This window comes from Anarhichas minor, unplaced genomic scaffold, assembly GCF_050575085.1.
Source record: "Anarhichas minor isolate MPS153535 unplaced genomic scaffold, ASM5057508v1 ptg000062l, whole genome shotgun sequence".
NCBI lineage: Eukaryota > Metazoa > Chordata > Actinopteri > Perciformes > Anarhichadidae > Anarhichas > Anarhichas minor.
In genome coordinates, this window is record NW_027466508.1 from 7262066 (window position 1) to 7279765 (window position 17700).

General features: G+C 43.6%; 1 protein-coding gene across 1 annotated transcript; it reads left to right on the forward strand.

Moving 5' to 3' along the window:
- The first annotated feature begins 434 nt into the window (after positions 1 to 434).
- Positions 435 to 15825, forward strand: LOC142933687 (immunoglobulin-like domain-containing receptor 2). Its single transcript, XM_076077888.1, has 10 exons — positions 435 to 552; positions 3850 to 4236; positions 6765 to 6884; positions 10471 to 10527; positions 12258 to 12404; positions 12508 to 12666; positions 13079 to 13207; positions 13612 to 13969; positions 14202 to 14925; positions 15790 to 15825. Exons 1-10 carry the CDS (start codon positions 435 to 437, stop codon positions 15823 to 15825), a joined length of 2235 nt encoding a protein of 744 aa, XP_075934003.1.
- Positions 15826 to 17700: the final 1875 nt, after the last annotated feature.

Here is a 17700-nt window from a genome sequence, read left to right on the forward strand (position 1 = left end):
TTAAATAATGTTTACTTTTTGAGTGCTTGCAGTTGCCTTATGACTAAAATAGTATTTTATTCATAAAGCCATTGAAAGGCTGAATCTCTTAATGAAATACAGAGCCTTGAACACACTAGTAGAACCGCACTTTATTAGTTTTCTGCGTTGTCGCAGAGTAGAGTAGTCCCCCCCCCCCCCCCCAGGCAAACACTGTTACCTCTGTCAGCACATTACTACTGGTTGCACTGTAGGCGCTGTCAGCACCGTGAGCTGTGAGACGCCGGCTCGCCTTTGCCAGCGAAAGTTGCTGTTATTCTGGAAACCGTTGCCGGAAGTCGTGAGTTTTATTCTGACAAGCTTGACGCTGGTCCTGGTCCCACAGCCACTGCCCCTCGCGCCGGAGTCCCGTTATCTGCCAGTTAAATGTTGTGAGTTTGAAACATCGTCCAGGGATGAAACGACAGACAAAAGAAGACGAAGTTCATCAGAAAACTTTAATTAAATTCACCTGCAGGAGTTGGAAAATGTTTTTGGTTCCGAAGTGGTGGATTTTCATCGTCTGTGTGTCAGGTAAGAGAAGACGAGCAGGGAAAGATTGAACCACCTCGGTGCAAAGTGGTGTAACAGGTTGTTTTGTAACAGACTTAACTTTTTCCCATATAAATTACATTTTATTACATTTTATAAGCCAAACTTCAGTTTTCCTTCCTTGGCACATGAAGAACATGTATATTATGCACACGCTGCAATGCAATGTTTTACGCAGGGAAGTATTAAAGTGCGTTAATATAGCGCGGTGCTTTGTGGTCCTCTGTGCTCGTAGCGCTGCGGTCAGTCATGTGTGGATGATCCGACCAGAAGCTTTGGGGCTCGTGGATTAGGAGGTCCAACTTCTGACAGATTTAACTCATGATTTAGATAATTAGGCCTCTCAGAAAAATGACAGGTTACCACTTAATTTAGTCTAACAAAAGACCGTAAAAACATGTAAGGAAAATGTAGGGATGCAACTAACGATTCTTTTTTATTGTTGATTATTATTTTCGATAAATCCTAATTGATTGTTTGGTCCAAAAATAGTTTGAAAATGGTGAAAAATGTTGATCAGTGTGTCCCAAAGCCCAAGATGAGTTGTGTCCACGTCTCAGATTACCGTTATAGAGGAGTAACGTTAAAGAAACCAGAAAATATTCACAATATTAAGTTATTATTAGTTAGTATAAGTTTTTCTTTCTAAAATAATTACTCAAGCCGATTACTCAATTATTAGAATAGTTGGTGATTCATTTAATAGTTTACAACTAATTGATTCATCTTTGTTGCTCTAGAAAAATCATGAAACACAGTAAAAACGTAACACCTTACAGCAGCACAAGAGTGGTTGGAACAAAATACAGACAAGTAAAAATACACAGGTGCATAAATACAGTGTATGTGAAAAAACAATCATTAATGTGGCTTCCTACTCGTTGAATAACATACTAGTCAACAACGAATCAGCAAAAATGTTGCTAATGATTAATCATCCAGGAACGTTTTTTACACAAAATGGCTAAAACGTACAGACAAAACAAGACAATTTATACATATAGGCTATATATAATAACTAAATACAAGATACAAATACAACAGGTGCAGTAGCTACAGTTTGTACTACAGAAGCTCAATGAAGGAATACTACACATATGGGCTCATTGTTGTGAGTATGATGATGAGTGTCTTTTAGCACTGTAGTAGTACTACGTGCAATGCTTTCTTAAAGGCACATTACATGTTTATCTCCATTAAAATGACCGTGTAATGACAAATCAGTGAAACAGCATGCATGCCGATTCCTCTCTGTAACAAGTTTAAAGAAGTTATTCTCCCCACGCGAATGCAGACAAATCAATACTTTAATACACTCAAGTCTCAAGCATTCTCAGCAAAACTGTCCAATATGACAGCAGTGGCTGTTTTAGCCCTCCTCCTCCTGCCTTCATGTTCTCCTCTGGAGGTGGCTTCCTCTGAAAACTAATAAAGGCTGGATCGCCCCCTCAGCCTGTGATCCCAGGAAGACCAACCTCCTGGCTTTTTTTTTGTTCCACTTCTCAGAAGTCAGAGAAACTAAATCCTTGAGGAATTTATGTTCGAGTCAGTTTGATTGGTCTTGGTCAGAATTGCTTATTTTTCCCCCCCTAAATCCACAAAACTCCAGCCAAGCTTTTACTGTGAAACCAACTGTAGATACACACGCACTTACAGATACCATTATTCACTGGTAAGAAGAATAAAACAACAAACTATCAGGCAAGGTGTGAACGAAAGTATCAAGAGGCTTTAAATATTTAAGCATCGAACTTGACAGTTTTTAAAATGTCTTTGTAAACTGACCTCACAGTAGCTGAATCAGCAAACATCTGGAAGGGGAGATTCATGGTCTGTCTGATTTGCTTTAACGTCTGACTCGTGTTTTATTAGTTGCTCTTTGACGTTTTTCCACTTTGAGAACTGCGTGTTCATGGTGTTTAGTTGTAATGACCTGGGTTTTGTATTTTACTGTCAATGAGATTGCTTTGGGTATAAGAACTTAGAGGTTACCGTTGATCTTACTCATAAAAAGACACGCGTAGAAATGTTCAGTTTTTGTTAAAAGGGCTGCAACTTATGACTATTTTCATTATTGAGTTGTTGTATGCAATATAATCAATAATGATAATAATTAATGAAGTCAAAACAGAGAAAAGCACCAGATTCTCACATCTGCGAAGGTAGAACCAGCTGTGTTTGGTATTTTTGCTTTGTAAATGACTTTAATGATCAATCAGTTGTCAGTTATAAGTTGTTGTTGATTCATTTTCTGTTGATCAACTAATAGATCAACGGGCAAATCATTTGGGCACCAGCTAGAAACTCTGTTTGGGCCTGTGATGGTTTTAATAGAAAAGGTGTCGGTGTGTGAAAGTCTGTAGAAAGCCGAGAACAAGTCGTCTCGGTAAACGTAACACTGTGCTTGATGTAGCCTGTTGGTGTTTTCTGATGAAACGCATCAGTTCTTTAAAAACAGGGGGAGGGTGTGTAGTTAGTAGAAAGAAAACAAAAGTCTTTCAACAGGCCTGGTCTGGATTAAGTGAAGCAGCTCATCCCTGTTCACTGGTCCAGCTCAGTCTCACCTCCCACTGCTCAGCCTGCGAGACACACACAGATGTTTCTGGGTGTGTGTGTGTGTGTGTTGGGGGGGGGGGGGGGTGGTCACTTGGTCACCCCTCTAGTGTGTGTTGCTGTTGAACTACCGAGTTGGAGCTCCTGGTCATCATGTGACCCAGAGTCAACTCACCTCACAGTCAGATGTCACCGAGCAGCAGCAACTCAAAGGACCTCTCCTTGTTTTCTGATCTTATACTTAACTTGCCAAACTGCACAATGATTCATTTCATTCTGGCTGAAAGGAAAATTTTAAAAAAGAGTGTTCATCCTAAAATACTCCGTGACGCAGTGAGGGGAGCGTGTTATTTGTCTGATATTTTTAAAGTGGGCGAACAGGAACAGGTGTCTCCTTAAACCTCGACTCAGCATCTGAATCATTGTGTGCTGCTGTCTGCTGTAGTCGTCCTTAAATCCCCTTCATTACACACTCCCAGTCACTACTTAAACCTGTTGTGGCTGCCAGATCTGTTGAGTGTTTGTGTAAGCCAGCAGTTTTCAAAGTCTGACACTGCGCCGCCCCCAACAGCAAACTGGTACCATTAAAAATGAGCTATTCACAGATCCTGTTTGTAATCATTCAGTATGATTTTTAACGAAGTTAAAGTAACGATTCATCATCTAGACTTGTTTTTCTTTCACACTTTACTGATCCTTCTTCATTATGTCCTCGTCCTCCCACAGGCGTCCTCCCTCCCCGTTGCTCGGGGGTCAATGTGTTTGTGAGAGATGAGAAGAAGTATGCCGTGCTGTTCCAGTCCGTGGTTCTGCCGTGCCAGTACAACAGCGTGTCCACCCAGACGCCCGTGGTGCAGTGGGTCTACAAGTCGTACTGTCGGGACCGCACGCGGGATTCCTTCAACTTCCCCGACAGCCTGAGCGGAGGCCAGGGAGGCGGTGGGCTGACGGGCGGAACCAGAGGAGCCGCCGGAGGCTACGAGACGGGGATGACGGCGAGCTACCTGGACTGCGCCGACAGCAGCCGGACGGTCCGTACCGTGGCCTCCATCTCCGGATCCTCAATCACGCTGTCAGAGTACTACAAGAGCAGAGACATCTCCATCATCAACAGTAAGACTCATGTGGTACTAGCCTTCATCTCTGGTTCTGTGTCTCTGATGCTCATGGTGAAAATGATCTTCTTCTCAAATCACACAGCAGCTGTGAGGCAGAACTTCAGCTCTCCAGCTTTAGATGGAATTTGACTTCATCCGCTGGCAGTGTGCAACTTGTGCTGGAGAATTATTTTTACGTCAAGACGTGAAACAGATTGCCGCTCATGAAAAATGTTGTAAAATACACAAATAGAATTAAGCAAAGAAGAGACACATGTAAAAAGAAAGCAGCGCTTTAACACACACTCAAAAGCACTTTCTTAGTTTTCGTTTAAAGGTTTGGTTAAAGAAAGCAGCCTCTCTGGTTCTTTTGCAACATATTGATCCAAACTAATATTCTCATTTCTTCTGCTGCCAAGCCTGGCAAGTTTTATGAAAGCCATAAATCCGTCAGAGAGACTCTGCACTCACGCAGGAGAGGGTGAGAGGAGAAAAGACTTCAGAGCTTTCAGAACAATCGGGTTACACACCACAGAACTAATAAGTATGTCCCCACCAGCAACACTTTCAGCGCTACAGTTGATCAGGTCGATTCTGAGAGAAGAAAAAGTGCCAACGCTTTTCCAAATTCACTTGTGAGCTGGGAAACTTGTTTGGCAATTCAACCACAGCAGCCCTGCATACAGGGCACTAGTGTTGTCAGTTAATGGTTAGTGATGGGGATGGCTATCGGTCAGAAAAATGAATCTAAATTAGCTTCCATAGTAGGCTACCATTGCAGATATATACATAAAAAGTACAAAAACACCTGAAAATATGTTTGACCTAATTTAAACCATTACAGAGTTTATCTACCTGTGAAAAATGACGTTTATTTTGCAAATGCTCAGTACTTATCTATATTTTTAAATTCTATTTATAATAAAGACAGTGGTTTAAACAATATTGCACCAGTTTACGAGTTGCCATCCCCCCTGTCCTCAGCTCTACATTCTCTTACCCTCTCACCATCATGTTATTTAAGGATCATCTAAGGGACACTGCTGTGCATGTTCGTGTGTGTGTGTGTGTGTGTGTGTGCTTCTTGTTGAACACAGAGAGGTAGCCTTGTTTGCAGGCCTCAGATTTATGGAGCTCTTACTCTGGTTGAAGAATCGACCTTCTCTTCACCAGCCAGGAACAACACGGACAAAAGAGATGGTTTTCACGCTGTCCTCTCATTCATCCCGACCTCCCTCTCCTTCCCTCTGATGTACTTCAATGGCCCGCTTTCATTTTCACTCTGTAGATCTTTGCACATCAGACCCTCCACACACACTCTTTATCTTTTCTCTTTCTCTGTCCCGCTCAGCCTCCTGTCCTGAAACAGGTCGGCACAGCGATGTTGTAAAAAACAAAAAGAAAAGTGAACGCTTTGAGATTGTTGCCTTTTAGAGACGCCCGTTCATCCAGGCTCATGTAATCCTATTCAGCGTCACAGGGAGTCTGTCCCAGCATGCACTGGGCAGCGGGTGTTCTGTTAATCACATGGCTAACACAGTCAAACCAACACACTGACTTGCACTTCCAGTCACAGTGGTGAGGTCTGGTCAGCTTGTCTCTCCTCCCCCTTCCTTAGCTAACAGGAAAAGGAAGGGAACTATACAACTCTGTTTCCTGTCTGCTGCATTTACATGTCTGACCCCCTCACAATACAGTCAGCGGCCCCGGTATTGTCTTCTTTGTGGGGTGCTCGGCCCAAACTACATTTGAATTGTTTTTTGAGTGACATGGAATAACGTTTCTTTGAAAATGTCCCTTCCATAATGAGAAAAACATGAGAAATGAATTGTAGTTTCATGCATTATCGTACGCTGTCATAAATACATACTATCTGGCCAAAGGTATGCGGGCACCGTTGCTTTTTAGTGTTCAGGCTAGTCTGGTTTTCTGAACTTGACTGGCCTGCACAGATCCCTGACCTCAACCCCGTCCCGCCCCTCTGGGAGGAATAGCACCGCCGGCTATGAGCCAGACCGGACCACCTGAAATCAGAGTTGGATGCTGCCGATGCTCTAGTGGCTGAGAGGGAGCAGCTCACAGCTCACAGCTTCCAAAGCCTTGTGGAAAGTGTTTCTGGAAGAGTGAAGGGAGTTTCATAGCAGCAGATTAATGCTTCTGGTTTTGGAATGAGATGTTCTGCAATCATGTGGGTTGCCACATGAATTATGAATTGAGGGGTTGAGGTTTAAGCATTTTAATCTGAATCCAGTATCAGTTTGGCTATTTAATTAAACTTCTCAGTGAACCGACCTTTTGTGTTCCACTTTCTAAAGTTGCTAAGAGTATAAATACCTAAAAACTAAAAAGATCCAATAAAGATCAGTCGGTTGAGAAGAGGGAAACAGAGTGGCAGGCTAATTAATGGTCACAACTTGTAGCTGAAAATGAGGTACGGCTGAACTTCATTTATCATCAAAGAAATGTTTGGGCCAAAGACGTGGATTAAATATGCATTTAGGAGGACTTTGTTGCACATCTTTAACCTCTTCCCTTTTCTCTCAGAGGCAGACCTGCGCATGGGAGAGGTCCAGTGGGGAGACAGTGGAGTCTACATCTGCAAAGTGGTGATATCGGATGATTTAGAGGGTCGGAGCGAAGCCTCCGTGGAGCTGCTGGTTCTTGGTAAGCTGCCACTACTTTCCCAGCATGCCTGTTGTGAAGGGTTTCAGCTTGGTAAGAACTTGGCCACACCTCTCCGTGAATATTGCCTTTATGTCTCATTGACATCCATTAAAATGTGTTTCCAGGACCGGTGTGAGCAGACTGAATGAAACAATGTGTTATTAAGTCATTGACTCTAGTGGTGTCCCATCCCAACTCATGTCCAATCCTTTGCATGTAATTAAATCATGGACACAAACAATTGAATTCTGCCGTTACATAGCACCGCCTTTAAAAAGTCGACCTATTCATCACCGACGGCACAATACAGGCTCATTAATGAGCTGATTTACGACAAACGGTGGCACTTCTAGGGGAGTCTGTTAATCTGTGACCACAGCAACTGCATTCCCTCATACTGTATGTCAGCGTATACACAACGTTTTTATTAAACGTTGTGACTGCAGGACAGTTATCGCTTGTACTGAGTCTTTGACACGCAACTTAATCCTGTGTTTGTGTGTGTAGAAGTATCTGTACAGTGACGGTGTACTCGTCTACGTTCGGTTACAAATGTTCCCAGAGCAACGGCTGAGAAGCGATGTGGCTCTTGCTGCTCCAATTCACTCTGAGGCTGAACTTTTGTTTGGCTGGCACACAGAGACTTATGTGTATGCACACAAGACACACACACACACACACACAGACACACACACACACACAGAAATACACACATAAGTACTCGACGATAAGCTTTTACAGTTTGCAAAGACTTGAGCCCATTCTGTGAAATGTTGGGTCCTGGTAGGATACTATGTGACAGATGATGCTACCGGCAAATGAAGATGACGTGATTTTCCCGGATGCCCTTTGCAGTCTTTAACCTGAACCCAGAGACTCTAAATCTTCCACAGAGCCGAGATGTTGTATTTCCTGGTCTTGGTGTAGCTAATATGGCATGTGAGACACTTGTTGTGTTTCCATAACAACAGTTGGGCCACCGCGACTGGCTCGGGCGTCTTTTGTCTTTTTTTTTTTCTTTTTTAGAGAATGGCTTCACAGCAAAGAAGGGAGGGAAGATTTAATGACGTGGAGGAGGGACAGCAGAACACAGTGATACAAAAGATGGAGGGTGACACCAAGTGAGACACTCGGCTGATTGACTGAGAACTCCCTTTTTACTCCCATTGACCTTTTTCGTAGCTCTGAAGCTATTTGCTAATGAATCAAAACTTTGACAAAACATTGAAATGTGCACGAGGCAGGAAATGTACTACGTGCAAAGTGTTCCTCGATAAAAGATTGAACCTTTTCATGCATGGTGTTAAGTGGACGAATATTCCCCAAAACCTTTTAAAGCATTCAAGTATCATTGTATCCAACCTATAGCCCAACAGGTACTGGACTTAAGAGGCCCATAACAATATATGGGAGCTTAAAAACATAATTAGCAATATATCTTCCGATAGGAATCTTTTTAACAGAAACACAAACAATCTTGATGCAGATTCCTGATATTTGTTGTTAATTTAGAAAATATTTTGATAAAGATACGATACCAAGATATGAACTTGTTCGTGCTCTCTGGTGGACAAACTCCTGAGCCCTGTTCCAAAGCTTATGAACAATAAATGGGTCACAAGTCATGTGTAAGCTGGACACGACCTGTTTGTAGTGTTGCTTTGAACAATTACGGAAACTTACCTATGATTTGGTTTCTGCATCTGCATGTGTGTGCGTGGTGTGTGTTTTTTAATACACAGCGTCTCTATAAAACTCTCAGCAAATAGGCTCACCTTCCCTTTACAGTGTATTCCCATAGGAGGAGTATAAGGGTATAAATACCTCCCGTGTGGATAAACACATGGAAAAACAAGCAAACCCAAAGTGTTTGAAAGTAAACCTTGGTGAATCATCAGCCTGCAGTCAAATTTGCGTGTGAGTGGGAACTTCACAACTGAGCTGCCAGTAAAAAAACAACAGATTCAAAAATTTGAGGTGCTTTTAAATGCACATAATGCAAACTTCAGCTGCTTCTCAATAAACTTAAGAGGGTTTCTTTCTGTTTTCAAATCCAGCAAAGAACACGTTTAGCCTTCCAGAAAGATACTAAGAGAGGTATGTGCACTGTCAGCCAGAGTGAGGCCAAGACAGTCCAGCCTGCTGTGTTTCTCAAGTCCTTCCTTTCTCCTGCTCGGCACCCCTTTCCTCCTCTCTGCCCCGATCACACCATCAACAGTAAAGCACCCGTATCTGCTCACATCACGCTCAATCTCTGGCTTTTGTTCACAAAGCTTCGACTTACGACGTGCACCGCTCTCATGGACCGACGCACCCAAAACAGAACACATTTTTGCACCAGCTTGTGACACGGTCATTCAGACTTCTGCTGACTGACCTTGTGTGGAGTCCCATAAAGCATGTGTTAAAATACAAAAAAACTAAAGGAGAAAGACAAAACACCAGCAAGATACCAGGAACAACAACAGGTGGTGATGTTTTTTTAAGGATATTTAAAAATGTGTTTATTTGAAACAAGTATTTACGTGTAGAAGTCAGTCAATCTCACAATATGGATAGAAAGCCAATGCATCGGCCTCAGCAGGTCATGACGTACACTGTCAGAGATTTTAAAAACTTCAGTTTATTATGTCAATTTTATTTCCAAATGAATAACTATGCAGTCAAACATTGAAATATAAAAATGTCCCATCAGTCTTTGCCATGGTCTCCCTATCAAAGCCTCATTGGAGCTGTAGGTAAATAAATAGTTTGACATTTTATGAGATATATTGGAAATGTGAGTTTTGTCGTCAATGTGAGCCAAGAGTCCCACACATAGCCCTCTATAAAACAGATGTTTTTAATCTTTAGAATCACTTAGTGTTTAAATGTAAGTATTCATTCCTGTAGTAAATATCAGTAATTGAACACAATACTGACAGAAAACTAGTATGATGAAAAAACACATTTAGTTGTATAAGATAATATGGAGGTGGCGTGCAACTCCAGCTGCCTAGAGCAACTTTCTTGAGTTGATCAGCGGGTTTGGTTTGTCAAAGTAGGGATCTTTTTAAGGGAGCGAATGAATGACCTTAAGGTGCTCCAGGTCTCATCACGGAGCCACGACCCTCTCTTCAAGTCAGGGAAAAGGTTTCAGGAACAAAAGGTTTCTCTGCGGTCTGTTTGCTGGCTCTGGACGTGAGGAATGTTCCCACCTGTGCTTTTTGCAGCTCTGCATGTAACATTACTCACAGCTCCTGCCTACTTGTCATGGTATCTTCACGAGGATGATTCCTGTTCCAGTCTGTCTTCTCACCAGACCTCAGATTACCTCACAGGCTCATGAACCAGATGGTCGACCTGCTTATCAGTTTCTCTTTCTGCAGACTTTCTGGAACAAGACCAGAGTGTCCTCTGGTGCATGCTGCCGTTGTCCTCTCTTTATCTTTCTCTGGATGTCCCTCTGGTTTTTGTCTCGCTTCTCTCCTCATGCATGCTGCTCCTGCAACAACTTTCTTTGAATCAGTCATTTATATCACTCATTCCCTCTCTCCTCCTCCTCCTCCTCCTCTCCTGTTGTCACCTCTGCTCTGTCTCTCTCCAGGTTTCTCAGGCGTGCCTGAAGATCTGCTGCCAGACTTTGACTTGAAGATTATGCCAGGTAGGGGCATAATGTGTTCTCCCCCTCCCGTGGTTCCTTCTATTCATGCTAACCCTACTAACTGCTCTAACCCTGGCTGTAGGAACCATTTTGGGTGGTGGTGCTGGGTTTTGGGATGGCTTTTTGCACACGGTATAAGAAATGTAGAAGGAGACTTGATCTGATAAGATAGAGGCCAATAACATTTTCCCACCATGTTAAATGGTTCCTATGCTAACAGCTCTGATACTATCTAACCTGTTCCCCTCTCACGTTAGTTAATAATGCAACAGGTGTTTATTATTCAGCTACGAGGAGGATTTGACAGAGTTCACAGCCGTTTTTGACCCAACGGTCAGTTCCACACCCGTCAGATAATGAGCCGGCCGTCGCTCCCACTACGATGAGCTGTGCTTGAAAACAGCTATTATGGTCATTAAAGTTATTTATGGTTGTGGTTCGGGTGTCATCCCACATCATTTGGACACCACCCAGTAAAAAACAACCCCGCAGTGATCAAGAGGGAGGGAGGTTTGTTTATGTCACGTCAAATTCCTGTAATACACATTTGATTATCACAGAGTTTGTGGGGAAACGATGCATGAATTGTGTAACTCCCAAATTAACATGGTATGAGTCAGTCAGCCAGAATGGTTAGTGCAAGCTTATCTCTAGTCTTAGTGTTGCATTAGTATGCGCTGTTGTGTCCACATCGACTCCCACAGTGCTCTGAGATGTGTGTGTGTGTGTGTGTGTGTGTGTAGGGGTCATAATGGTTGCAAATGAGATCACATTACAAGCTAATTTGTTGTCCCAGCAAAATCTTCAGTATCTTCCAGAGCGGTATAAACCGTGCCTTTCCTTCCTGTTAGAAAAATCAGGTTTCCTGTGTGTGTGTGTGTGTGTGTGTGTGTGTGTGTGTGTGTGTGTGTGTGTGTGTGTGTGTGTGTGTGTGTGTGTGTTATAGAGACAATGTCGTCCTTGGTTTTACATTGTTAAAGATTTCCTTATCTGCCCTCTCCTTCCCTTTCCTTTGCTTTGTCTGTATAGACAGATACATGTAGTTTATCTGTGCTACTTGCTGTATCACTCACTTCAGCGCTCCAATACTCAAGCACTGTGTAAAATCATCTTACTTTAAGTGGGAACTCATATTCTGGTTAAGATTGACTGTTTTCTGATTTGTTAAAAAACTTTTACTTCCTGGAAAACAAGAAAAAGTAAATAAAAACTTCCAATAATAGAAGACACATTTTTCAACAATCCAGCTGTTTCTCCCTTAAGATGTCCCGTAGCTCTACAGGAAGGATTCCTCACTGTGTTGGCCACTAGCTTTTTGCATTTCTTTTGTGTTGTTGTTGTTGTTGTTGTTGTTGTTGTTTTCATTGTGATGAATCTATTTAAATCTCAAGCAAAACAACAATAAAAGTGTATCAGGAAATCTATTGTAGTTTTACATTTTGGCATTGGCATCTTTTTTTCTTTAGAAATGTAACGATGAGACATTCTCAAAATAAGGTTAAAATAGTATACAGTGTGCAATTGGGTTCAGTCAGTGTAAACATGGAGCCGGTACAGAGGGAAAGCAGGAAGCATACTGCTAATTTACAGACAGATTTAAAGTGAACCCCCACAGCTTGTACACCAGTCCCACGTCATTGGAAGTGAGTACACAGTGGTCTGATCAAATGAAACTGTTCCTCTGTCGATGTGAGCTTGAATGCAGGATTCTGGGTTGTGTGTACTTGCAGAGTGGGTGTTCGTGTCGGCCATGGCGCTGGGCAGTGTCTTATTCCTGCTGTTGGTTGGGGTTTGTTGGTGTCAGTGTTGTCCTCACTCCTGCTGCTGCTACGTCAGCTGCTGGTGCTGCCCTGACACATGCTGCTGCCCAAGACACCGTGAGTATAAACACACACAGAGGTGCAAAAGTGACCTGACAGTACTGACACTGTTTGAACGAAGTATGTTTTTCTGAGTCTGAATGGTCGTCGTCGTTTGCAGTATACGAGGCAGGTAAAGGTATAAAGACGGGCAGCTCCACACCTGCCTACCCTCCATACTTTGTCACTGGTGTCCCCACGATGGTCCCCATCGCTCCCCCTTCTCTGGTGGACAAGATGTCTTCCGTCCCCCCTTCGGATGGAAGCCTACTCACAGCAGGTGAGGTCTTACGTAAGATATTATCAGTGTTTGTTTGTTCTTTTACCTCATTAATTATCCCAGAGTTTATTCTGAAATTGAAAATATTTGCTGGGAGTTGAATAATCTACAAGATAAACTTCATTTGAAAACGCTGCCTTCGTATCAGACTGCATTAAAAATAGGTTTTATGAGGAATGTAATTGTTTCTTTCAGTTTTATTTTCTCTATATGTGAATATTGAATGTTGAATTTGTTTTCTCGTGTGACTTTGTGTTATCTGTGTTATTCTGTAATTTTGGACTGAAGCAATAGTAATTGAATACTATAGAACAAAGGCAAAAGCACGAGTGTGGTCCTCAATGCACAATGAACAAACACGCACAGTCAAACAGAAGTTATCCATGCTGATGGCTCAAGTGTGTATCTCCAGTGCCGATGCATGCTGTAGGGGTTCCCTACCGCGTGCCTTCGCCTCAGGATCAGGACTCTCTCAGGGTGCTTCAGTATGTAGAGAAACAACTGGCTCACTTCAACCCTGCCAGGTCCATGAGCCCCCAGTGTAAGCTACACAAACCCATCCTGTGGATTCACTCTCTGAAAATGCTGTCAGCATCTTCTATAGCATGTTGATGCATGCGTCTTTTTGGCTTTTTGTTCCCTTGAGCTTGCCTTGGCATGTCTCTCTGCACCAGCATTCTGCGCTCTGAATTTCCTGTAGTTGAGATGTGCGTAGTAGCAGGTGTGCATGGCTTACCTGAAAGAATATGTTTTCATAATTCTCCCACCAACACCGTGTAATCGCTTGCAGACCTCGACTCTGACTTTCTTCTTCTGTAATGTCTTTGTTTTTGTATTTGTTTCTCTCAAATTCTGTGCTTCCTTAAAGAGGGATACTCAGTTTATTTGTTTGTCTGTTCAGTTGTTCTTCTTCATCTAACCATGCCCTCATTTGGACCTGTCCAGCCTGTAGCCTGTCCGAGCTGAGCTCCCTCCACGAGAGAGATAACGGCTTCCGCCAAACATACCGGAACGTCCAGAAGAAAGCTCTGCCTGCCATCCCTGACCACGACCCTCCGCCCGAGCCCCAACGATACCGCGAAAACCGCAGCCCAGAGCCGCAGCGTTACCGCGACAATCCCCCTTCACCCCAACGATATCGCGATGACCCGATGACCCGCGATGACTCAGAGCCCCGCCGCTGCCAGGACGAGGATCTTCCTCCGCGGCGGAACAGCGACGACCCTCCGTCCTTCTCGCAGTCGCGCAGGCCTGGCCGAAATCAACGGCAACAGAATCACAGCGAGGAGGAAAACCACAACAGGTACAGATACTCTGTTTACTGATAACAGAAAACTGATGTCTTATATACAGTACATGACGTTTAAGCAATCAACTAACTGGAGAAATCCAACTGTAACCCATTTACTCAAGCAATGACTGCATTTCAACATTTAAATATACACAATACTCAGAAACCTGTTGACCTTCTCTTGCATCCGTTTCCCGTGTCTCTCCCTGTTGGTCCTCTCTCGGCCTCGGGTTGTGTTTCACAGGTGGAACCCTCGTTCAGAACATCTGCATAGAAAGACGTACCGTACTGCCGGACGAACCTGCTCACTGGATGAGCTGGAGGAGTTTGCTGCTTCCTACAAGCAGAGGGGAGGCAGAGGGGAAGGGAAAAGGGAAGAGGAGAGGGGAGACTATGAGATGGAGCTTCGGGAGTTCAGTCGATACCCATCCTACCGCAATGGCCCGCCTCAGTATTATCACACGGATGAGAATGAGCTCGGAGACGACAGCGACCACGAAGATCATCCCAGACGGAACAAGAAAAGCGGACACAACATAAGCCCACTTCAGTCACCCAAAAAGAGGAAGGGCACTTGGGACAGCGAGCGCCCCGCTCCCCCTCCTCCCAGAGTCAGTCCACCATCAACTTCTTCTCAAGAGAAGGACTACGACGGCACCTTCCTGAACAGCCTGCTGGATCGCAAGGCTAAGTTGCGAGGGGTCAGCCAGGGGAAGAGCGGGGCCCGGGGCGAGGAGGATTCAGACACGCCCTCGAAGGGCAGCTCGAAGAAGAGCAGCGGGGAATCTAGTCGGCACTGCAGCCGCTCACCCAGTAACAGGCCCGAGGCCGACTCACTGCCTGCTTACTCAGACACGGAGCGAAGCAGGACTGACAGGCCGCTCCCTGCAAACGCTCGCTCCTCTCAGCCTCCTGCCCATCCCCTGCCCGGTCGCAGAGAGGAGCCCAAAGACAAGACCCGCAAAACGGTGAGCTCCATTTAAGCCTTTGAATTATTGGTTGGTTGGTAATGCTAATTTGCAGATCAACAGCAATGACTAGAGCTCGTGTAGCATCTTTTCTAGTTTTTGAAAATGAGCTATTGGTGTGTAAATGATGAAAACGTTAACACTGGGCTAACGGCAAAGTGTTTCACACTCAATGTTGTATTTCCTTGCTTCTAAGGGAGTTTTGGGGCATTTCCACCGAAATCGAGGCCCAAGAACCTTTTGAGGAACTCAGTAACTAAACCAGCATTTTGTCGAGAGGAACCAGGGATTGCATTTAGTTCCCGGCATCGGGGGTAGAACTTTTTGATTGTTTTGGAACTATATGCAGAAAAGTTCACATATTTAAAACCTGTAACATTTACTTTATCTAGTATGAGTGTGTCAAACTCATGTCATCATGTTGTCTTCCCCACACGGGGTCCCAGCTCTGAGAAACTCTTTCTCCAATAAGTGTTGTTGTTGTGCCTTTGACAGGTCAGGTTCAGACGCTACTACAGTGAAAACTAGGTAGAATACTCTGTTCTGTATCCAACTACTCTCAATAACAATCTTAACTGGTTGTCTCCTCCCTCACAAACCTGGGTCAAAACGCTTTTCAACATCAAAGACTTGTACAACGTAAATGAATTGACCAGAGCCGTCTTTCAGGGGTTCCAATCAAATCTTCAAATAATTCGAAAAAACTGTTGAAATGCAATTTGTCCCAGGTTCATCATAATAACCGTGTTTGGCTAATGTTTACTATCTCTTAACTCTCTCATTCTACTGAAAAAGACGTGTTCATATTGGCGTGTAAACTCGCTATCGTTGTGATAATCAATTTAATTTTTGTTTCCTCACCAGAGCACTCTTCTCAGCCGGGACTCCCTCATCGTCTGACGGACTGAAAGCCTCACAGACTGAGCACTTACGCTCTACAGGAGCTGCATGTCAAAAATTACTTTTATTGCAAATACATGCAATTGACTGTGCAGGAAAGCTGAATCAGCACGGATGAATGAAGAAGTGGACAACAGAGACACTCTTACTATTGAGACTGACACCGGGGTTTCTGCCTGTGACGTCGCCGAGTGATGAAGTCATCGCCGTTCGGTTTCTGTCACCGGCTGCCTCATATATATATCTCAGCTGGACTAACACTGAACTAGTGCAGGCTATGACCTGGACTCCCCCCCCCCCCCCCTCCCCCTAGCAGGACGCTGTTCATCTCCTCTCGTCCCTTTAGAAAAGACTAGTTTACGCTTCCAGCACAATGAGTGCATTCATTTCCACTTGATGAGATATCTGCTTTAAATAAGCACAGTTGCAGAAAAGGAGGTATATGACAACAGCATTATTGTAGAGGACATACTGTAGCTTCAGCTGGATAACAAAACACACTCTGTGTCGTTCAGCAGCACGTTCAGGGACTAAAGCGCCTAATTCAGACAGCTTTCCCAAGGAGATTTGAATGTTAACTAAAGCTGGGAGTAGTGATATGATGTTTATCTACAGAGGGGATGGACAAAATAATGCAAACACACCATGGAAAAGGACTCTTACAGCTGCATTGAGCAGAAGCCGGGCCAGCCCTATGAACATGCAACTCTGTCCCCGACTCACTGACTTAATGAGGAAGTCATCGGTCGGTCGAGTGTTGGAGTCTCTTCATTGGCCGTTGCTCTTTCGAATTGAATAGGCTGCAAATATTCTCTTAATTATTGACTCAAACATGGCTGAACCGTGTCACGTGATATGCTACTTCAGTACACTTTTAGAACAAATATTACTGGAACCACTGCAGAAAAATTCAATTGTCAATTTTGAATACCCAAGAATTGACATTATAGACACCCCTACTGACTATTCCTGCAACAATTTGGCCAAAATGTAGCACAATGACACGGTCAAGCCATATGCTTGCTAGCTTTGATGGTGGGCAACTTTAATGTTTTGCTTCAACCCCGTCTCCAACTGCAGCTGTTTTTAGTTGTTGCTCTGAAAAACCCACTGTACATTACCTGCCCAGCACCAAAACAGCAGACGGACACTGAGAGTAGCCGGTGAACATAGCGGAGCATTTAGCAGCTGGAGAACCAGATACTTGTTGGGAGACAAACAGAGCTAAATGGAGAGTGAAATTCAACACAAACCCAACTCCAAAAGAATGAGAATGTTGCTGTGTAACTGCTAGATGTCTAAATACAGCAACTGTTTGCTAGAACGTTCGCCATAACAACTGTATAAGGTGATTTTTTTTTATATATATATATATTTTTGAAATGTTTTTAATTTTAACAGGTGTGTTTACAGCTTCTTCTACTGCCCCCATGTGGCCAACATATCTATTAAAGGAGCAGAGGAATCTATTGGCAGAAATGTAATATAATATTTCAGTAATCAGTATGTTTTCTTTAGTGTATAAATCACCTGAAAATAAGAATCATTGTGTTTTTGTTACCTTAGAATGAGCCGTTTGTATCTACATACAAAGGTGTCCTCTTCACGGAGCCAGACGCCAGGTTTCTACGGTAGCTCAGAACGGACAAACCAAGCATTGGCTCTAGATCGGCCCATACAGGTGTTTGTGTTGGCCACCATAGTTCTTCGAACACGCCTGGCACACGGGAGAAGTTTCAGATGTGTTGCAATCTGTAACTTCACCGCTAGGTGTCGCCAACTCCTACAAACTGCACCTTTTTTTCTGTTACTTTACACGCAAATGTGTGTCCCCAAACTGTAGGAGTGCCAGTCAGCAGTATATTTGATAAGTTA

Excerpts from the sequence above, each read along its gene's own strand:
- LOC142933687 (XM_076077888.1), top strand. The coding sequence starts at position 435 with ATGAAACGACAGACAAAAGAAGACGAAGTTCATCAGAAAACTTTAATT. Across the intron at positions 553-3,849 it reads TTTCATCGTCTGTGTGTCAG|GCGTCCTCCCTCCCCGTTGC; the intron begins GTAAGAGAAGAC and ends GTCCTCCCACAG. Across the intron at positions 14,926-15,789 it reads AAGACAAGACCCGCAAAACG|AGCACTCTTCTCAGCCGGGA; the intron begins GTGAGCTCCATT and ends TTTCCTCACCAG.